The sequence below is a fragment of the Huiozyma naganishii genome, chromosome 10 (assembly GCF_000348985.1).
Source record: "Huiozyma naganishii CBS 8797 chromosome 10, complete genome".
Lineage (NCBI taxonomy): Eukaryota > Fungi > Ascomycota > Saccharomycetes > Saccharomycetales > Saccharomycetaceae > Huiozyma > Huiozyma naganishii.
The window spans coordinates 152,501-173,669 of NC_035931.1; the positions used below are offsets into that span (position 1 = coordinate 152,501).

At 45.7% G+C, this 21,169-nt stretch overlaps 11 protein-coding genes and 2 non-coding genes across 13 annotated transcripts; 8 read left to right on the forward strand and 5 right to left on the reverse strand.

The window, feature by feature from the left end:
- Window positions 1-518: 518 nt before the first annotated feature.
- On the forward strand, window positions 519-2,084 carry MRX18 (17-beta-hydroxysteroid dehydrogenase-like protein; the record flags this gene model as incomplete). Its single annotated transcript, XM_022610083.1, has 1 exon — window positions 519-2,084. The coding sequence occupies one exon, from the start codon at window positions 519-521 to the stop codon at window positions 2,082-2,084; it is 1,566 nt and encodes a 521-aa protein (XP_022466415.1).
- Window positions 2,085-3,789: 1,705 nt separating this feature from the next.
- Window positions 3,790-3,861, forward strand: KNAG0Jtrna3Q. The gene has a single exon. It is a non-coding gene; the product is annotated as a tRNA-Gln (tRNA).
- A 598-nt stretch (window positions 3,862-4,459) lies between these two features.
- MUM2 (Mum2p) lies at window positions 4,460-5,095 on the reverse strand (the record flags this gene model as incomplete). The annotated part of the gene is made up of 1 exon (XM_022610084.1): window positions 4,460-5,095. The coding sequence occupies one exon, from the start codon at window positions 5,093-5,095 to the stop codon at window positions 4,460-4,462; it is 636 nt and encodes a 211-aa protein (XP_022466416.1).
- A 252-nt stretch (window positions 5,096-5,347) lies between these two features.
- Window positions 5,348-6,418, forward strand: KNAG0J00900 (regucalcin; the record flags this gene model as incomplete). Its single annotated transcript, XM_022610086.1, has 1 exon — window positions 5,348-6,418. One exon carries the CDS (start codon window positions 5,348-5,350, stop codon window positions 6,416-6,418), a length of 1,071 nt encoding a protein of 356 aa, XP_022466417.1.
- Window positions 6,419-6,676: 258 nt separating this feature from the next.
- On the forward strand, window positions 6,677-8,368 carry KNAG0J00910 (uncharacterized protein; the record flags this gene model as incomplete). The annotated part of the gene is made up of 1 exon (XM_022610087.1): window positions 6,677-8,368. The coding sequence occupies one exon, from the start codon at window positions 6,677-6,679 to the stop codon at window positions 8,366-8,368; it is 1,692 nt and encodes a 563-aa protein (XP_022466418.1).
- A 150-nt stretch (window positions 8,369-8,518) lies between these two features.
- KNAG0J00920 (uncharacterized protein) lies at window positions 8,519-9,823 on the forward strand (the record flags this gene model as incomplete). Its single annotated transcript, XM_022610088.1, has 1 exon — window positions 8,519-9,823. The coding sequence occupies one exon, from the start codon at window positions 8,519-8,521 to the stop codon at window positions 9,821-9,823; it is 1,305 nt and encodes a 434-aa protein (XP_022466419.1).
- A 128-nt stretch (window positions 9,824-9,951) lies between these two features.
- Window positions 9,952-10,732, reverse strand: KNAG0J00930 (40S ribosomal protein uS17; the record flags this gene model as incomplete). The annotated part of the gene is made up of 2 exons (XM_022610089.1): window positions 9,952-10,380; window positions 10,688-10,732. The coding sequence occupies 2 exons, from the start codon at window positions 10,730-10,732 to the stop codon at window positions 9,952-9,954; spliced, it is 474 nt and encodes a 157-aa protein (XP_022466420.1).
- Window positions 10,733-11,172: 440 nt separating this feature from the next.
- Window positions 11,173-11,733, reverse strand: FMP23 (Fmp23p; the record flags this gene model as incomplete). The annotated part of the gene is made up of 1 exon (XM_022610090.1): window positions 11,173-11,733. One exon carries the CDS (start codon window positions 11,731-11,733, stop codon window positions 11,173-11,175), a length of 561 nt encoding a protein of 186 aa, XP_022466421.1.
- Window positions 11,734-12,358: 625 nt separating this feature from the next.
- Window positions 12,359-14,014, forward strand: GIP1 (protein phosphatase regulator GIP1; the record flags this gene model as incomplete). Its single annotated transcript, XM_022610091.1, has 1 exon — window positions 12,359-14,014. The coding sequence occupies one exon, from the start codon at window positions 12,359-12,361 to the stop codon at window positions 14,012-14,014; it is 1,656 nt and encodes a 551-aa protein (XP_022466422.1).
- Window positions 14,015-14,247: 233 nt separating this feature from the next.
- On the reverse strand, window positions 14,248-14,343 carry KNAG0Jtrna5K. Its single transcript has 2 exons — window positions 14,306-14,343; window positions 14,248-14,284 (listed from the first exon to the last, which is right to left on the reverse strand). It is a non-coding gene; the product is annotated as a tRNA-Lys (tRNA).
- A 1,268-nt stretch (window positions 14,344-15,611) lies between these two features.
- TCM62 (Tcm62p) lies at window positions 15,612-17,351 on the forward strand (the record flags this gene model as incomplete). The annotated part of the gene is made up of 1 exon (XM_022610092.1): window positions 15,612-17,351. The coding sequence occupies one exon, from the start codon at window positions 15,612-15,614 to the stop codon at window positions 17,349-17,351; it is 1,740 nt and encodes a 579-aa protein (XP_022466423.1).
- Window positions 17,352-17,593: 242 nt separating this feature from the next.
- On the forward strand, window positions 17,594-18,808 carry CST26 (putative acyltransferase; the record flags this gene model as incomplete). Its single annotated transcript, XM_022610093.1, has 1 exon — window positions 17,594-18,808. One exon carries the CDS (start codon window positions 17,594-17,596, stop codon window positions 18,806-18,808), a length of 1,215 nt encoding a protein of 404 aa, XP_022466424.1.
- A 179-nt stretch (window positions 18,809-18,987) lies between these two features.
- Window positions 18,988-21,012, reverse strand: FAT1 (long-chain fatty acid transporter FAT1; the record flags this gene model as incomplete). Its single annotated transcript, XM_022610094.1, has 1 exon — window positions 18,988-21,012. One exon carries the CDS (start codon window positions 21,010-21,012, stop codon window positions 18,988-18,990), a length of 2,025 nt encoding a protein of 674 aa, XP_022466425.1.
- Between the last annotated feature and the right edge of the window lie 157 nt (window positions 21,013-21,169).

Consider the following 21,169-nt stretch of genomic DNA (forward strand, 5'->3'; position numbering starts at 1 on the left):
TCAGCTAACGTTTTTGTATCTGCGTGGATGCAAATTTAATGTACCTATGAGTGTTTTGGGTGAGTTTCTCTCGGTACCTAACCATGTTGCGATACCTATCTCCTAGTCGAGGTTTGGGGGATGGGAACTGATTAGAATTAACTCCCTCCTTCCCCCTTGGGCATGGAGGTAACACCTAGTTTGCTCTCGGACCAATTGAAACGATACTAACTTTCTAACCCATCCTCTGTAATGCCCGTCCTCCAATATAACACTGTTACTCACTGAGAGTAACCACGCAACAAGATCATCCCTAAAGACTCGACCCAGTAACCCTTGTCTTCATCGCAACGTCGCGGGGAGTGCCGTGCCCTGATCTGCTGGTGATGTTGCTATACTAGTCACTATCGACGAACGTGGAGCAATTGTGACTCTCGAGGAAACTATATATAAGGGGCGCAGCATCTTCCCTGTTGGAAAACAGATCTCTTCCCTTACAGTCAACCACTGCAATCAACAAGCACATCCACACTTGTACCATGGGTTTGATTGATAGATTGAAGAGCAAATTCGAACAGGTGCACATTGAGGTACCCCACCACGACCATAAACCCCCAATTAAGGACGAGAGAAGGGACTCGGCGGCTGGCACGATTAACAAGAAGGCGATCTACAAGAACAGGTACAACTATGCGGTCAATCTGGGCTCTTTGTTTGTGTTGGAGTCGTGGATCTACAACGATGTGTTCGAGGCTGGCGGCAACAGTGAGTACGAAGCCGTGAACAACCTGGTCACGAAGCAGAGTTACGATAGTGCAGTGGGAAAGCTTAGGGAACATTACAACAATTACATGAACAAGATCGATTGGAATTGGCTACAGCATGAAGCTGGTGCTACCGCTCTAAGGGTGCCCATCGGGTACTGGCACGTTGATAACGGGAAACTCTTGGGTGATTTACCGTTTTCTACGTTGGCGAACGTTTACGAGGCGGCAAGACCCTGGGACGTTTTGAAGGATTTGATTAGAAAGGCAGCGGAACATAACATTGGTATTTTAATCGACATTCATGGATTGCCTGGGGGGGCCAATGGCGACGCTCACAGTGGTATACAGAACGGTACTCCATCATTTTTCGGAACGGAAAAGTATGTGAACAAAGTTTGCAATGACATCATTCCCTTTATTGTGCGGGATGTTTGTATTGGTAACGACAACGTGATCGGTTTGCAGGTTGTGAATGAGGCAACGTTTAGCAACGATGCCACGCATGAAAAGGCGTACTACTTAAAGGCGTTTCAGATTATCCATGAGATCGACAACACTTTGCCCGTTGTGATCTCTGATGGCTGGTGGCCAGACCAATGGGCAGACTGGGTCCAACAGAATAACTTGCAGCATCAGATAGTTATTGATTCACACGTTTACCGTGCTTTCTCCGAGGAGGACAAGGCGAAGACTGCGGATCAGATTATTGCTGACGTGCCCAGGACCGTTAACTTCCCTAGGGACAGAGCGGACTTTATGGTAGGTGAGTTTTCCTGTGTTCTCTCTGAAGAGACATGGCAAAAGACTCCAGGAAATCGTGACGACCACGTGAGAGCGTTTGGTAACGTCTTGACTCAGCGGTTTGCGCAGGTAGCAAGCTGGGGGTGGTTCTTCTGGACTTTGCAATTCCAGTGGGGTGACGGTGGGGAATGGGGGTTTGTCCCAATGATAAACAAGGGCTGCATCCCAAGGAACCCTGCTCGTAGTCTGGAAACTAACGAGGACGCCTTAGCCAAAATGCTGGAGGAGAGCAGGGACGCGTTCGAGGGAGACAAACCAACATTTGAGCACGCGTTCAAGAAGGCCATTGCTGATACCAAAACTTTCGACGAATTTAACCACTCCCAAATAGGAAGATGGACCGCTTGGGTGAACCAACAGAAACAAATACACGGGGGCGCCAAGAAAGATGACTGGGCCAAGCTATCCCCTGTGTGCCTTGGAAAAGATTTATACTTAGATGCCCTTGCACAATGGGGACAGTTAAAATGGCTACGAATTGACGTGTCTATTTGCTATCACTTGGAAAGTCAGTTGCTAATATATAAGTGCACGTAGATATATAGACTTTTGTTAATTGCTCTTTTGCTCTCTTCAGTTACTCTTGTTTGCGTTTTGGATCTTTAATTTTTGGTAGATTCGGTCAAGTTCTGAGTTGTTCAACAGTGTAACTACCGCAGTGTGACCTCATAATGATGCTGGACCTTCTGGTCTAAAGGTAGTGTTCGGTCGTGTGCCCAGGATACCTTTAGGAGGGCACGATCGTGCAAAACATTGGCTTAATGTTCAGAGTTCAGCTGTTTACGCACCGCCAACGGGGCGTGTTGATGATGATCGCTGTGTGATCTGTTGGAAATAGAGATTCGAACATGCACCCGGTGTGATGCTGAAGTTTTTATGTCTCTACGACGTTTCGTTACGTGGAATAGATGCTACAATTGGTGTTTATGACACGTCAACAGTATCCACGCGTCTGTACGCAGTCATCTCCGGAATGCGAAATGTGGATAAAATTAAGACGAGATATTTTCGCAATTTGTTTGCAAAAACGAATTAAGAATTTATAACGCATCGTGAATTTGTTTGATATTTCTTCCAGAATGAATCATATAAATAGCCACGATATAGACCGTCGTCTCGAAGTAATTCTCAACACAGATTATTTCCAATCTGCTTATTTTATATATATATTTTCCTTACATCTGTAAGGGCAAGAAACCGTTTATACAAGGGTTATAAAATAACTTATCTGATACTAAGATATGTCTTGGCAAAGAGGAACAACTAACAACACGTTGAGAAGCTTCGAGAACTTCGTTCATGATCATTGCGGATGCGGCTCAGTGCTGTACTCTGAAGGTCGCAATTTCTCATTGAGAGGTTTAGCGTGCCACCTATTTGGCGCGTTTCGGTCGAATTTTGGATATATGCAAAATTCGTGCTGTGTTGGACGCTCAAAAAAATGTCAATAGTACATACCATACCTGAAGCGACAGAATCTGCTTTGGTTGGATGTCCTGCAGTATTGTGGCCTCCGATATCCATTATTTTTTGGTATTCTCCCGTGCTATATTCTCTAGAATATGACTGTTAGTCTATTTTCTAAAATGTAATATATCAGATTCAGAAATAGGACACACATTACTTGGAAATGCGGTCCTATATCCTGGACGCAGGACATGGGATCATAAAGCATTGTGAACAGTAACTAGAGAGCTCGACGGAGGACAGAGTAGGAGAAGGTAACCTTACCTTAATCAGTTTACCGTGGCCGTGCGCCTCGAGATAAAGATTAGCACTCGAAAGGTTGCTACACCTTTCGAATCAGTTTACCGTGGGTGGGCGCCTCGAGACAAACATAAGCACCCCAAAGGTGACTATACCCCAATAAGATATTAGTCACCAAAATGATAGAGACCAAGAGGAAACAAAATGATAGAGACCAAAAGGAAACAGAATGATAGAGACCAATAAGAAATAAAATAATAAAGACACATTGGTAAGAAAATCATAGTGACCAAAAGGATAAGAACACAGTAGTAACGCAAAAGTGAAAGCGAGGAGATCAGGAAAGAGAAAGAACCTTCTGGAGAACCCTACGAGCGATCCAGAAATAAAAGTATAAAAAGGGCAAGACCTTGCCAGATTTAAAATGGAGTTGGGAAGAAGCTATATTCTAGCTTAGAACTAAACAGAAGAACACTTCTATATAAAACAGTTCATAGGTAAGAATAGCATATCTTACAGAAATTAGAAATTTCTGGGTCCTATAGTGTAGTGGTTATCACTTTCGGTTTTGATCCGGACAACCCCGGTTCGAATCCGGGTAGGACCTTTATTTTTTGCTTTTTTGTCCAATTTCATTTGTACATAGTGATCCTCTGACCACCCAATTGGCTGTGCTCCCCTCTCTTGTATACAGCTTCATACCACAAGAAAACCATAGAACTATTATCCTTTTAACTATCTTAATACACTCATCTCGCATCACGGATAATTTAATGCCGCTGTGTTGAGCGTCTAGTAAAACGTCATAAATACTGCTATATGAGTCTTTACCGCGCGTACATGAAAAGAGACTAACGTGTTAGTCTCTCGTAAATCAGTGGAAGAGATGACAGAATATCGCAGGAGGCTATGGGTACACTGAGCAAGAAAGACAACTGAACGTTTTAACATCTAGCTCAACACTCTGCACCGCTTTGAGTCTAATGCAGTTGGCGCTTAGCGTCACACCTCACTTCTCCCGTATTCAAAAGTACAATATATAGATTAGATGCTGTCGAGATTGATGATTGTGCTACCTCCCCTTGCGTGGAATTTTAGAGTTATGCTAAATTTAAATAGTAATGATTGTCCATTGGATAGCCAAGATAGCAATGGTGGTGATGCCGGAGGGTATATATTGGTTCTGAGTCCTCGTATTCCCACTTTCATTGTTTCTTGAGAGCGTCCAGCTCGCGTCTGAGCTCGTTCGCCTCTTTCCGTGCCAAGTTCAACTCGACCTGCAATTCCTTGGCCCTGCCGTAGGAGAGCATCTTTGCCATCTCTTTGTTTTCCCTATTGAGCAACTCGAGTCTGACGACCATCTTATGTGCCACGGCCTCCACGTCGTACCGTCCCGTCTTGGTGACCGAATTCGACGGGTTGAGTGCCACTGCGGTGAGCACACTCTCCAGCGTCTCCCTCGTGCTCTGTAGCTCTTTGTTACGCGCAGCAACCTGCTCCGCGAGCCCTCTCACAACATCATCCAGCGAGCTAGGGACCCACTGTGACTCCCCCGAGGGCCCCGATGCGGACCCGCGGGGCCGCGAGCCGGTCTGCCCGAGCAGCCTCTTGAGTGTCTGCACTTCTGCCTCGAGCGAGTCGATCTGCGTGTTCCTGATCGCAAGCTCGAGCCGCACGTCATCTGCCAGCAGTGTATCCTGTACTGGCGCTCCCCCGGCACCGGCACTGGGGCGGCCGCGGCTTTCAACCGCCGCGAAGGACATGTTCGCAAACGACGTGTCTAATGCGGGATGCTGCTGCTGCTGCTGCTGCGGGTCGAACCCGTAGTTGGCATAGTTCATACTGTGCAAAGAGAGAGTAACTGGGTCGCTGCGGCGGCTACTGTACCCTTGCACCAACGTCTAGGTGCTTGCCAACTGTTGTAATAGAGAGAGGAGAGATGCGTTATAAACAGTTCATCACTTACGACGGCAGGTGAAAAATATCACCAAACTGTATATAGGGGTTCCTAAGAACGAGTTGGTTCGTATATCAAGCCAGGGTGTTCTGCTTGTTGTAGTCCAGCTGGTCAGCATTGAGGTCAGCAAGGACGCATGGAGATTGATTGCAGAGACGCGGTACCCTTGTACCACCACCCCGACGCGCGGTTGACCGAGGGGGTCACCTACATTGCTGAGACGGACACGCTTTACTGGGTCGATATCTTCAAGGCGGAGGTGCACCGTGTGCGGGACCTGCAAGGGGACCCTGCACACACGTTTGCGGAGAAACATACGGTTTTCACTGCTAGTCGTGGGACTTACTCGAAGGACGCCAATGCAGTGCCCTACCCTGACAGCGAGATGGGTGAGTCGATCGGTGTCGTGTTCCCTGACCACAAGGATTCCAATGTCGTTTATTTCGCTGCCAAGTTTGGGATCGGACGTGTGGATTTATCCAGGGACCATTGGGAGTACTTGGTACTGTACGAATGGTGCCCCGAGTTGACGTTGGACCGTGTGCGGAAACTCCGTTCGAACGACGGAAACGTCTCCCCCTGTGGGAAGTACATCTTCGTTGGGATCATGCGGGACTTCCCCTACCCTGTGGACGACTCCGGGTGTATTCTGCGTGTTTCTCTAGAAACACGCACCCTCGAAATTGTATGGGACCATATCCGGATCGCGAACTCTCTGCATTGGAACTCTCAAGAGGACCGCATGTACATCACGGACTCGCTTGCGTTCTGTCTATGGGAGTGCCCCTACGACACCGCCACCGCTACACTCGACAGAACTGCCGCGACGAAACAGATCGATATCAGAGCAAACACCCCTGAACGGTTCGTCTCCCCAGAACCCGATGGAAGCCAATTGGACCCACAAACTGGACTTCTCTACGTGTGCGTGTGGTCCACGGGGAGCGTGCAAGTGTACGACACCCGCAACGGCAAATTCCTCGCACGTATCCTGCTCCCCGAGAACACGATGCGTGCCTCCTGCTGCTGCCTCGTCGGTGACAAGCTCTACGTGACCACCGCCAACGAGGACATCGACAACCCTACAGCTGCCACCGCGGACCCACACGGTGGATGCCTGTACCTCCTAGACCTGCCGGCGCTACCAAACTCTGAAACTGCGAGCGCCGCACTGCAGTCCTCGAAGGGGCCGTTGAAAGCGACATGAAACACCGTGCGGCGCTACCACCCCGCATTTTATGTTCCAAAGCGGTAATTTCTCCGGACCCAAAAACCCCGAAAAAAGAAACGTGAATTTTTTTAGCGCCGATCTTCGCTCGAACGGAGAAAGTCGTTTCTTTTTTCTGTTTTGGAGAGGGGGCATCGCCGTATATATAAGCGTATGTACTACTTGTACCTGTACCTGTACTTGTGCTTGTACAAGGAAGGTAAAGTCAATTGACGCTTGGGGCGCTTGCACGAGGAAATGTTGGAGGCCGGGGTTAGTTCTTTGCAGGGCGACATGGGCCCCAGTGTGTCTCGAGCGATAGAGGCGCGGGATAACGTGCAGTTCGAGAAATTGTCGTACTGTCTCAAGAGGACGGGCCATGGGTTGACGCGCTGTGGTGGTGGTGGTAGGTCTCAGGATACGCTCGTTGCGTATAGGCAGGGCCCGCGCGGTGTGCGTGCGAGGCGAAGGTCCAGGAGGCGGCTCAGTTACGATGAGTCCGCGGGCGGGTTGTTACCGGCTGATTTGCTCGCGATGAAGGATGATAACGATCTTTCGATAGTCGTGCCGGGGAAGTACGTCGATTACCTTAACTATAACTGGAGGGGAGACGTGCGAGAGTTGTGGAACTCCTGGAAGTTTCTGGCTATGTGGAAACGGATGGTCAGCGGGAAGTTTAGGGGCGATATACCGGACTTGGTGACCATTGGCAGGCTTGAAAATATTATATGGCGCATATGGTTGTTACTAGTGCGCAGCAGACGCAGTGGCGGGAACGCAGGTGCCGCACGCAAACATGAAGTGGTGCTCCCGGAGGGTGACGTGCCCTGGCTCTACGGACCTATCGTGACATCGGATTACTCGAGCGTGGACGTGACGGCAAGGGAAACGACCGCAGAAAGTGCAACCGCCGCGCCAACAGCCACGGGCACAGACGATACGCTCAAACCTATACTCAAGAAGACGGCGCTCGGAGAACAGATCGTCGAAAACTCGATATGGAAACTGAAACAGATGCATCAGTGGAAACAGGAGGTCAAATCGAACGTGATTGATTCCGAAAAATCTATACTTCAAGATGTGACAAGCACGGATGGTGCGCCTTCCAGGCATATCACATTCGACACTACAGTACACCAGTACATTGCCCTCTCGAACTCCATCTCACCTTTCCACTCCTCCATCAGACTGCTGCCGGACACTCACTTGAACTACAGTTCCGATGAGGACAGTGATGGTAATGGGGACGGCACAGAGAGCGGCGACGGTGCAGAGAATGGCGACGGTACAGAACAACATTGGCAGGGGGGTACAGCAGCGACGCGCAACGCCGTGTCGCATAACACCTCGAGAAGCCACACCTACTTTTACGATTACAACTCAGTGTACACGAACGACGTGTCCAGCCTCATCCCCTGTACAGACCCGCACACAGACGTCCTGGATGTCCCGGAAAACCTCAACCTCTTGGGACTAAGCGAGACTCTAGTACGTCCCCTGGAGGTCGATGCCACGCCCCCCGTTGCGGCACCACTGTCGCCGCGCGTGGACGGGTCAGAACAACAACCACCGGCGTCCCCCCTACCGGTTACAAAGACACGGGATTTCATCACTGGAGAGTTTCTACAGGCAGCAGAGACCCCAGCAACGCCCGTCTTGCATCCACAACCCGCGTTCAAGCACAGCGTCTCGAGTTCTACGTTCGTACTTACTTCGGACGACGAGGAAAACGCGCTGATGGACGAACCTATCCCGAGGGAGGACGACGACCTCGTATACGCGCGGATGCTGGGCCAGCGGTCCCTCTCCACGTCGAACTACACGACCACTTCAGTCGAAGAGAGCAACGGCAACCTGTCAGAGATCGACTACGAGGAGGAACCAGGTTCGGAGTTCAGCACGAAAATCGGACTCGCAAGACAGTGGGACCCAAGCACTCTAAACGGGTGATTGCCCTCTGCAGACTACAGCAAATAGACTATTTTCTCTCGCACCTTACCACTATATATCTTATAGTATTCTTCTAATAGTTAATAGTCTCTTCTTTTATAAGTGAACGAATGACCCTCCTCCCTGAAGTAACAAGAGCAAGGCAGGTAGATGGATGAGAGTGTCGAGGAGGCCGTGTTCAAATACGTCCGACAACTGGAGGTGGATGAGGAACTTTCCCAGGACGATGACGGCACGAATATCGACTGGTACCTGAAGTTGATGCCCACGGCACAACGCGATGGGGCCACACTCCACAGGGGGAATGATGCCCTGGGTGGGGACCCGAACGCGACTGTCGATCCAGAACTCAAATCGATGGACTTACTCTCTCGAACAAGTGCGGTGGGAGCACAATCTCCACAGATCGGACCGGCTGGTGGCACCGCGCTGCGACTAGCTCCCTTCAAAGAGATCCTGCCAAAGGTCAGGAACTTCAACGGTCCGGAGCAGCAGCAGCAACAGCGAGAGGGGGAGTTCCCTGCGGGGGAAGTGCAACAGCTTAGGGACGAGATCGTCGCCGATGTGAACAGAATTCTCCCGCGGGTGCAGGGGGCTAACAAGTTCACCGTGGAGGAGGATAGACTCGTGTCCCGGTTTGCTAGGGAGTATTGTCGCATTACAAAGCTCGATGGGGGTCAGTTCCGCGACCTTGTGTGGAAGACGTCACAGAATGACACTGTGGAGTCCACCACCTTTTGGAAATGCATGTTTGCGATCTTACCGCACAGGTCGCATTCATCCATCTGCAAGCATCTGAGGCGGCTGTTCAACGATTTCGGCAAGACTGGGAAGTGGAATTCTGAGGAGGACAAGTTGCTGAATGAGCTGTGCACAGAGGGCGGGCTCGTTGGGAAATGGGTGCGCGTCGGCCAGATTTTGAAGAGAGTGCCCGATGATTGCAGGGACCGATGGAGAAACTACGTCAGTTGCAGGGGTACGCAGCAGATGAACGAATGGTCTCCCGAGGAGGAGGAGAAACTTAGGGCCGTTGTCCACAACGTACTCGAAACGAAAAACGACACGGAGAGAGATCCACTAAGGGATGAGGCACTCTTTAACAATTTGATAAATTGGGCAGAGATCAGCGAGCTGATGGGGAGAACGAGGTCAAGAATTCAGTGTAGGTACAAGTGGAACAAATTGGTTAGGAGGGCGATGGTAGAAAAGTTGGCCACTATGGATAAGAAAACTCTAAGTTGGCTTTTCTCAGAGATCCAGCGGTACAATTCGGTAAACGATATCGAATGGACACAGATATCCAAGGAGACTCATGGCGCCTGGAGCGCTGCCGAGTTGAAACTTTGCTTTGAGAAACGGATTAAGAAACGGAAACGGTATGCATCTGCGAAACTTAGCGATCTGTGCAAAGATGTTCTGAACGAAACTGTAACTGCGAAGGCCCACTCTAAATGAGCCCCGGCTCTCCCCTGGTGACTACATTTATAGATTTTGCATTTGTATATAATGATGTATATTAATAATGGTTGGTTTCAGTTGGGGGATTGATTCCCACATACATGATAACCAAATGTGTGAAAAGCTTAGAATTTGTGGAACTGCTTGTTGGCAGCCTTACCCAAAGCTGGGGTGACTTTCAAGACGTTGAATCTGACGGTCTTGGAGATTGGTCTACATTGACCAGCGGTGACGATGTCGCCGATTTGGGCACGGAACGCTGGAGAAATGTGGACTGGAACGTTCTTGTGTCTCTTCTCGTATCTGTTATATTTTGGAACGTAATGCAAATAGTTTCTTCTGATGATGATGGTACGGTGCATCTTGGTGGAAACAACGGTACCGGTCAAAATCTTACCACGGATGGAAATGTCACCAACGAATGGACACTTCTTGTCGATGTAAGAACCTTCAATGGCGGTCTTTGGGGTCTTGTAACCTAGACCGGCATTCTTGTACCATCTCTTGGTTCTTCTGTTGGTCTTTACCTTTGGGTTGGTGAAGATATGTGGTTGCTAATAACAAACGGCGCAATTTAGCTTGCATGAGTTGTTAGTAAAAATGTTGTTCAAGCTTGTGGGGTCGTGGAAAATCAACTGTACTAATCGATGGGGAACTGGGATCATATACAATAGCGATAATAACTCTTCCATTTTTTCTTAGTCACAAATCTGACCATCATAAAAACCACTTTATCCAAGAGTTTCAATTTTCACTGCATCGAATAGCATCGATATCCCATCCATCGGATTCAATTCTGAATTTTCAGTCTTCCAATTAGCACAATTCATCCCCAATAATTCCTTAATCTACCAAACATACCTTTTGGAAAGCTCTTTCGTATTGAACAGTTAATTCAGTGGACATCCTGTGGTGCTGTTACCTTTTTGAATGCTACGAACTACCGCTAAATAATATCAATATCTCACACACCTACACTATATCGATTTGACCTTTGTTATTAACTGTCACCTAGTAACAAACCTGGCCCAATGCGGAAAGTGAATCTTCCCTCGTAACCGGACACGCTAGGCTCGGTAGCTCCAGGCAGAATCTACGGGACTGTGGAGGAATCCCAGGCTGGAAGAGAACAAGTTTCCTCGCTGCAAAGAGACCCGCTGGGCAGGAAACTCCCGGGAGGAACTCCCCTGTTAGGCTCAAATGCTACAAAAGAGGAAATTATTTTATATTTTCATAAAACAAATGGCAAAAAATACAAAAATGTACGGATGTTATATTCAAAATTGTCCCAAAAAAACTAGAGTAGTATTGCAGCTTCATAAGCTATTCTCGTTTATGTCCTGCGGTCAACTGCTCAGTTTGTCGCTTTCCAGTCGGTCGTAGACGGATTTGGCTGTCAAAAGTATATCAAAAATAAATGTGTGGCCACCGTTCAGTCTCAATGTCAGAGAAACCGCCTTTATGAACTCGACGTACCGTTCTATGACCAATTTATCACTCAAATGTTGGCAGTAGACGTTTAGACTCGGGATGTGGTACCCAGATGTGTCCTTGGTATTTGGGTCTCGGACAGTCGAGTGGCGCGGGACAATTTGTAACTCGACGAACTTTTCCACTTGGAAAACGAGTTCACTGGGGTTATCTTCGAAATCCGAATACGACTTGTGAAGCTCGTTCTCCAAACACACTTTATTGAAAACAGCGAGTTCGTGGTAGAATTTCTCAATGTAATTGGAATCGTCTGGAATTTGCCGATACTCGTGCTGTACGATGCTGCCCTTAAACCTGGACTTGTCGAAGTGGTCTTGAGGTGGGATGATTACTCTTCTGGATACTGCGCTGGAGCGGGGCGCGAACCCACTGTGGAAACACCTCAGAAAACTGCGTGTGAACACTGTTCCAATCATTAATAAAATAGAACTTTGAAACTCCGGGGAAATTCATGCACAGGGTGTTGCTTTGCAACCCTTTTATTGTTATAATGGTCTGCCGTTAGTGTGCGGCTGAAAACGATGAGCAATTAGCAAATATTTGAAGACTAAGCTTAGAATCTCGACAGGCCGGTCAATGCAATAAAGGGAAAGTGAACTCAGTTACCACACCTTGTCAGGGTTGTGGGTTCTTTTCAAAATGGGGATTGGCGTTATCTGGCACACCTTCTATGCTTTTTGGTCCCTTTCTGTAAAACTGCCACGTACTTTTAGGTGCAACTATATTGACGAATTGCTCAACCTAAGATTTTCCTCTGCGTCTACTGGTTTTGTTTAGCAAAGATTGTGCCCAAAATCTGTATTGCCTCGTTTTCCCTTCCCAGTTAGAAGCTCTAATACCGAGAATTGTGGTTTTGTGTCTCAAATGATTTCCCGTCACTAAATATAAAAAAAGGGTTTTCAAAGTATTAGTTTCTCGAGAAACACACCAAAGAGCAGATCAAGAGGATTATTGCTGGACTAGGGTAGTTTTCCACGAGCTTGATAATCGTTTGTTGTTTCTACCGTTGCTGATCAATTATTAGCTGTACTATTGCTAGATATGAGTGTTGTTGCCGCCAATCCGCAAGATATTTCAACTACCACCAATTTCGATGAAAACAGTCACACTAAACATACTTTTAGAAGGTGGTTCCATGGAACGGCGAAAGATCAGGGGAGATCATTCAAAGGGATGGCTAAAGATAGTAAATGGGACGATTTGAGCTTCACTTCCAATAGATCGGCCGGCGTTACACCACCTGATTTGAATCTTGTCCCATCATTGAACCAAGTCGATAGTCCTGAGATAAACCTGATGAAGGATAATTTGGCGGCAATGGATCAGCTTATGGAGCAGCCTCAGATTTCTAAAAGGCAGAGATTGAAAGCGCATTTACGGTTCAGTTTTGAAAAGTTTAAAGCTATCGGTAAGAGTAAGATGACCTCTGAGACAAGAAAAAGGAATAGTGACGATAAGACAACTGATGACAAGAATTCAGTCACAAGTGCGCTTCCTGAACAAGAGGATGTTGCGTGTTACAAATACTTTAAATCAAACCCTCAGCAACTATCTCTACTTTTTGAGGAGACCATGAAAAACAAGAGTGTGACCAGCTTGGAGGAAGTCATAGCACGAGAGAAGGAACAATTCACCAAATTTGGCCCCACCGGTTTCCAAATTGGATGCAAGCGTGCATTCAACGTCTACAAGGGAGATGAGCCCTCTTTACTGAGTAGTGAGGGTGATATATCGGATAGCTTATCTACCTCAGACGCGGAAAATGGACAAGAGAAAGAACTGAAAGGTAGGTCGGCAACTGGCGGTTGCGAAACAGGATCTTTTAAACGATTGCACAGTTCTGAGAAAAACGAAGAGTATCCAAGTAAACGCCATTGCCATGAATCTGCTGTGTCGCCGACAAGTGAGTTGGAACCCAATGACCGCATTCAGGATAATAACGAGGATATGAAGAGCGATGACGATTCGGGTTCTAAGGAGAAATTGGTTGTTGTTAACTGTCCCTCCTCAAACGAAAATAAAAGTAGTACAAATGAAGGATATGCTGATAGTTCTTCAACCGATAACGAGTCGGCATCAGAATGTTCTGTTGCAACCTCCTCATCTGCCTCAAGTAAGATATATTCCATTCCAACAGGCAAAGAACAACGGTGCCATTGGACGGTGAGTAGACTCCTGGGAAATCTAAAGGATGGGACGCTTACGGAGAGAAAGTTAGACTCTCTCAATAAAAAGGGCAACGTAAGCAGGTCTCTAGCGTACCAGAAAGTTGATTTCTTTCAAAAATTACCGGACGGGTTTTTTGATAACAGCAGTTTGCTAAGTGATGATGACTGTTCCGGGAAAGACCAGGTTGATGCAGACAGTACCATTGACAAGAAGATTGGTCAACTGACTGTAAGATTTAATGACAAGTGCAGTCTATTTGTGTACAACGCTAAGAGGAGACCAGTGACTGTCTGCACCGAAGCCAAACTTTCCCGTGAACCAAGACCGATCCTGAAGAGGAAAGAGAATGTCTCGGAGTTATCAGAATCAATGAGAGTCAAAAAATGTGATTCAGTAAGGACTGAAACATTTTTGGATTATTTCAATCAATATAGAAAAAAAAAGACTCAAGGAAGACAACGACTGTCGCAAAGTAAGAATGAAACAGTTGTCCAAGTATTACAACAACACACGTGCCCCAACTGCTGAAGCTTATTCCACTAATGAACTCTCATTACAAGTTACAAGTAGCGGGTCTTGCTCAAGGAAGCTACTGGGCGTGTCCATGAAAAGTTAAACTACAGCCACTTCTGATAATAGAAGGGAATTGCATAATTTAAATAATCACAATAAGTAGAAGCAAACTGGATACATGCGCTTCACAGCTGTTACGAACCCACTGTCCTTTGTGTAGCCAAAAAGTTCAAAAAAAATTAAAAGTACTCCTCATAGGGGGCTCGAACCCCTGACATTTCGGTTATCCTTGCTTAAACAAAGTGTTTAAAAGCCGAACGCTCTACCAACTGAGCTAACAAGGACGAGTACTCAAAGATTTTGTTTTTTGAGGGTATTTTTATACATAAATACAAATTTGAGGTTTTAAACCATAAAACTTGCAACTGTTACTCTTCCAGCTCGTAAATAACAAACAATAAACTTATTTAACATGTGTACCGGAACAAATTAAAACGCAAAAATTGAGAACCTTTTTTTCAATAAAGTTTTGAATTTGTAAATTACCTGAGGTGTAACCGTGTTGGTTTACTTGTCCCTAGACTAAAATTGATTGTCTAACAGACGGTTTATAGGTTTTTAAATAGCAGCCTCATTTTTAACATTCAAAACTTGGGTAGAAAAAACTGCAATTTCGATAGAAAACTAGTGTTGTGGATGCAGTTGTTTTCCGATATATGGCCGAAACTTTGCCAAGCTGTCACAAAATCACCAAGGCTTTCAAGTGAGATACAACCACTGTCTAAATAAGATATTAATAATTTCCAGAGCTGTAGCTTGTGGTCTCTACGTAGTTACACTTCTGTTTTGAACTTCTTTTTTGATATGACAATATAAACTCTTGAGTGTCGATCCATCTTTTATCTTTGGGTGTCTACGACAAATCAAGTTCAAAACACCGACACTTTCTCCATTTTACTGTAACAGATCATTGAAGAGATGGGAAGCCAGTTTAGGGTCTCAAAATGTACCTTGGCACTCTTCACACTTTCTTTGAAATGTTGTTTGAAAGGCTATATTAAATACGTAAGAAGGCAGTTTTTCAATAACTTGCCCCAGCATTTGCAAGTTTGGTCCGTTGTGAATCTTATTGGTCGCTCAGAATCTATCAAGATGTGCAAGAGCAAGAATGGGATTGCCAAGTAGACCTCTCAAGAAGAGGTTAAAAAAAATGTATCCATGGAATACTACCAAACCGAAAATATGAGCTTTTGAGTTAGATAGGTTTGGTCCTTAATACGACGGTATTTGGGTCAACCGCTAGACACATGGATCGCAAATGACAGTTCACTTTTTTCTGTCATCGTTGTTGATTGTGAGGTTTATTCTCACCCCCAAATAGTGAGAGAAACAAAGACAAATCCACAGTTAAAGAAGATAGCTCGTAGATACGTATGTATATACTAGCTGGTACTGAGGAGACGCTTCGTCAATCCTAATTGGACTTTGTGCCGCTTGGATCTCGGGGTGCAATGAAGTCTCTATCGATTTTAGATAAAAGTCTAAATTTCTGAATTATTAAGTAACATCTCAAATTTGACAAAGGGTAGTCAAATAGCTGTAACACAAACATATGTTTATTAGTTCGAGAACAGTTAGAACCTTACGAGGTATACAATGTCATACTGTTCGGACGGTTACCACCAAGTATACAGTCGCCCAGCGGTTGACTGCAGACTTCTGTACAAAGCTACAGTTAACAAACGAAATCAAGGTACTTGATAAAGTGCTAAATGCTGTGAGTCACAACAGTTCAATGCTGTATAAGGGCAAATACAGGAATACTCCACAAATTATAGGAGCTCAAGACTACGGTCAGTTACAGCATGTAGCGAATGGTCTTGTGGAATCGCTTGAAAGACAGGATGTATTGAACTCACACTGGACAGGCAAAACTAACATTGGGAAAATCGCATTGCAGCTGTTTTTGGATTGCCATAAGGGTAATGTTACGCCGTTAGCTAGCTCTCTTACATGCAGTCTATTACAGCAGTTTCTTCAGTACCCTTACAAATCCACGGTCCAAGGAATGATCAACAGTTTGAAGAAAGTACAAGCTTTCCTGCATGACAACAAGCTGACTATCAATGATAGCCACGACATAGATATTCTCATCAGTCATTTGACACATAGTCCGAAAGACGCAAAACTTGTACGGGAGGTTATGCAAGCTGTCAATTATAAGCTATTCTCAGATGATATTGTCAGAGTAGTTCGAGGTAAAAGGACAACTGATGAGATCGATATTTCGAAGGGGTGGAAATTCACTGTTGGGTTGCTGAATGAAAGCGAACCGTATCTGAGATCCATTGATATCCCAAAAAATAAACTGGTGTCTGCTAATGAGCCTTTGTTGGTTCTTGTGTATGACGGTACTCTAAGGGAGGCAAACAAGATCCTCCCCACTCTTACTTACATGAACAAAGTCGAGAAATCCTTGTTACTGATTGTCACTGATAATTGTGTTGGAGAGGCGCTGGCGAGTATCACGATAAACAACAATAGGAATAAACGGAAGGGGTCGAAGGTACGAACTTATGTAATGAGGTATAACGAGAAGGACAACGACGGTCGATCTGTACAGGAGAACACACCATTACTTGATTTTTTGGAGCTACCTAACCATATGCGCAGTGTATATTCACCTGAATTCAGCGAGATGGTACCCAGTACGATCAATGCTCAGCAATATTTTGGGAGCGTAGAATCGTTAAAGGCCACTACGGGGGAAATATTCCTCTACAATTCTTCGCATGGTAATTTATCTGACGATGCCCATTTGAGGACCACTATAACTGTTAATGTCGGGGGTGAGAATGAAATTGAAATCGATCAGAGAAAGCACTCATTGGACAATCTTGTAAACAATGTCCTGTGTCACGGTTTGAAGGACGGGTTTGTACCTACTTACGGCATCGCGTTAGTAAAATGCATACCGATGTTGAGCGCATCATTGGAACACATTGATGGGGGTCGCCAGATAGGCGACCGCTTAGATGCAAGGTTAGGCGTGGACGCTACACTTTCAAGTCTCCCCATCGTCATGGAAAGTGCTCTCACGAACATGTACGGGTTTGATCGATTCACAGCCACCAGCTTGATCTCTCAAACCGTCGATAACGGGAAATTCACCATGGCACAGCTATCCCTAAAGGGGGGTGCCATTGATACGCTGAAGACAGGTGCCCTCGAGCCCTGGAACAAGATGGATGCCACGTTGAATGGTATCGTCAATTTCTTTACACTGCTAAGTAGTTGCGAAGTGGCCGTGTCTCGTGTTTTCGCAAAACCTTCAAAGACACCCAGATCCTGAAGCACCTTATCAGTTACGCCCAGGAGCATGTATATAACGCCACAAACATAGGTACCGCTTTTCTTGGCGGTTCAGGAGGTCCTTTTGATGTAACCCCTTTTCGAACTCTCAACATCAACTTTTCATTTACATAAAAGGGAAAGCTGCAGCTCGCTGAAACGGCGATCTGTCAGGACTGATTCTCGGACTTTGTCTCTCCTGGTGATCGACATTGGCTTAATAAAGGCAAGTGAGAAAGCAACATGACGTTCGTTGCGAGCCTTGTGTACAACGTGAGGAAAGTGGTGATCCCACTGGTTTCCATGATTGTTTTCATCGAGAATATACTTCTGCTGATGGTTATTCAGGTCCCGACAGTTTACTGTCTGCCCACAAACTCTGCCTTGGCGCAGTCGCTCTTGGATTTCACTAAGAAGCTGTTTGTGATTACACTAACCTCGATCTTATCTGTCGTGGCCCCAGCCCATGTGAGAATCACGACAGACAATGATAGTATCCCTGCTGGGACAATCTATATGGATATTGCCAAAGGGAGGGTGTCCTCACAGCTGCGTCCGGACTCGGTCACCATTTGCAACCACCAGATTTACACAGATTGGATCTACCTGTGGTGGCTTGCCTATACTTCTAACTTAGGGGGCAGGGTGCACATAATGTTGAAGAAGTCGTTGCGTAGGATCCCTATCCTGGGTTTTGGGATGAAAAATTTCAAGTTCCTATTCATGAACCGGAAATGGGCTGACGACCGTGTCAATGTGGTCAATAACTTGAGAGAACTAGACGCCAACGCTAGAGGGTTAGGCCCCCTTCACGGCGGGAAACCTATGACAACCACCGAGAACGGCACTAAAGTTTGGAACCAAAGTACGCAGCCAAGTTACACTGAAGAACTGAGAGGCGATAGATTCTGGCCATATAACTTCATTCTGTTCCCTGAAGGTACGAATTTGACCCAAAACACGAGAAACAAGACTGAAATCTACGCGAAGAAAGTTAATAAGACCCCCTTTAGACACGTTTTGATGCCGCATGTTACTGGACTGAAATTCACCTTGGAAACCTTGGAACCCAGTTTGGACATTCTGTACGATGTCACCGTCGCCTACTCTGGCGTGAAGCCCTCAGGGTATGCCGCTGATAGCTATGGTCTGAAAAACATCTTCTTGGAGGGGCAATATCCAAAGTTGGTTGACATTTACGTGAGAGCCTTCGATATCAAAAGCATCCCAATAAAGGATGATGAACAATTCGAGAAGTGGGTTGAGAAGGTCTGGGCAGAAAAAGATGAGCTCATGAACAACTATTACGAGACAGGCGGGTTCGCTTTAGACCCAGCCAAAACGAGCTCTCTTACGAGCGTGTTCAACGTTTGCAGATACGAATTCGTGATGATCTCGGTACTACCTTTCATCACGTTACTATGGATGTTGAAATCCTTCTTCTACTCGCTCTTTTAAAAACAGTATGTTGCGTATCGTTGCTATTCGTTGTGGTTGTTTTTCAGTGCTAGAATGGAAACCAACACAACCTTGTTCTTATGTGTAATAATAACATTGTGAATTCACTAATGTAATTAGATAATCAGTTTCTATAAGGCAGGATAAATCTCTATTTATAGTAATACTAATTTATTGATTTACAGCTTAGCTTTTTGGCTCTCAATAGCATTCCAGTCATCGTCCGTTAATAGCTCATAGCTCCTATAATCCTTCAACCAAAATAACGTATCCGTACCAGACGTTCCATGAGGCAGTTTTTGATCTCTGTAGATTTTTTTGACTACTTTGTGATTATCCGTCATTTTAATCTCGTCCACGAACTTGACGATTACTGGGATAGCATATTTTGGTAATGCATTAGACAAGCCTAGCAAAAGTTTATTCAATAATGCAACTTTTTCTTCGTTGGAAGTTTCTACCATATTGTCAACGAGACGGATCACAGCAAACCCTGCCCTGCCTTCATACTTCGGTATTTTTATGCCCACAACAGCTACTTGCTTTACTACATTTTCAGCATTGGCAGATATCTGATCTTCTACCTGGGATGTAGAAACATTCTCGGATTTCCACCGGAAGGTATCCCCCATTCTGTCAAGGAAGTACCAAAAGCCGTATTTATCCGCCTTTAAGAGATCACCACATCTGTACCAGGCATCGCCTTCTCTAAACACATTTCTTAACACTTTGGATTTGGTTTCCCGTTCATTGCCCAAGTATCCTTGAAAGGAAGTTTCAGGCTTTCTGGGGAAGAAAATTCTCATTAGCATTTCACCAGGTTCATCGACACCCGCCACCTCGCAAAACCCCTTTTCGTTCCGGTAAATCAATGAATCGTCATCCTTTTCCACTTTAACCAAAGTTTGCTGGTACTGTAAGAAAAACTGAATAATCGCACCGTAGTTTCTACAGGCGCCAACGCCAAAGTCTCCTCTTTGGAAGGTGGTGGTTGCAAATGGAGCCTCAGTGGCAGCGTAAAATTCTGCAATAACCTCGATGTTGAATCTGGTGCGAAACTGTTGCCAGATATCTGTTCTCAGACCGTTCCCATACGCAACTTTGGCACAATGCATAGATTCATATTTGGAAGGGGTGGTGTGTAGCAAGTACCTGCAAACTTCACCCACGTACTGAACGTGAGTCGCTTCGGTCATGTACACCTGTTTCCAAAAATTGGACGCGGAAAACTTAGGAGCTAGCGCAATGCATCCACCTTGAGATAAGATGGCGCAGGCCCCCAGTAGAGCAGCAGTAGAGTGAAACAAAGGCATGCTGGTAAACACGGTACTTTGATTGTGCATGTGCAAAACATGCCCGAACAGTTTGCAACCAACTGAAGACTTTCTCCAGGACATAATAGCAGATTTGGGCAGCCCAGTGGTTCCTGATGTGTAGATTAGCATGGAAGGTTTATAATCGGTAAGCCCTTCTGGGGATCTAACCTCATCTTTCTGTAGAAATTTTGGTGCGGTCTCATCTTTGATGGTATTGTAAAGGTCGTTTTCGTCCAAGTAGTTCAACATAACATGAGGCAGTGCGTTTTTGACCTCCTCTTCGCACGCCTGGATGGATTGGCTTGCATCTGGATCAATGAAGACCTGTGTGATATTGGATATCTTAAGGGAATGCAACAGGGGTTCGCCCATGGTATTGTAGTTTAGAAATGCAGGAACTGCACCCAAGTTCCAAATGGCAAACCATAGAAAGATAAATAGCGGTTTATTTGTGCAATCGATCGCGATGTGGTCACCGGCCTCGACATTGTAGGTGAAGTTCAAAATGTACGACAGCCTCAGTACAATATCGTACATCTCCTTATATGTATACGACTCCAACTCAAATTCACCCTTGGCAGCCAAGGGTCTAGTATAGCGAATAGCAACATTATCTCCCTGCTTCTGTACCTGACTGGTGAAAATGTACCAATTCTGGAATCTATGTCTCCTAACCTTGTAAATGTACTCAAATACATAGTAGAAGAAGGTTGGAATGATATAAAGGTCCTCACTAAATCCATAGCGCCGGTTCACCTTCGACAGGTAGTCACCACAGCTCCAGCACAATAACTTGTTGAAGGGAAACAGGATTAAGCGAATAAGTCTAAACAGCAGTGTGAAAATTTTCGACAGAATAAACCCGAGTATATTCAGAATCGCGGGCATGGTAGAGACAGTAATGAGGGTAAAAAACCCAAAGGAAGACGAAAAAGAAAGATAGTAAAGCTGAAAGGTAGTGGCCACTCCTCTATTGCATTCGAAATACAGCCAGCTTTTAAAGGTCTCTGGACTTCAAAGTTCGAGAGTCTTTTTCTGTTTTTTT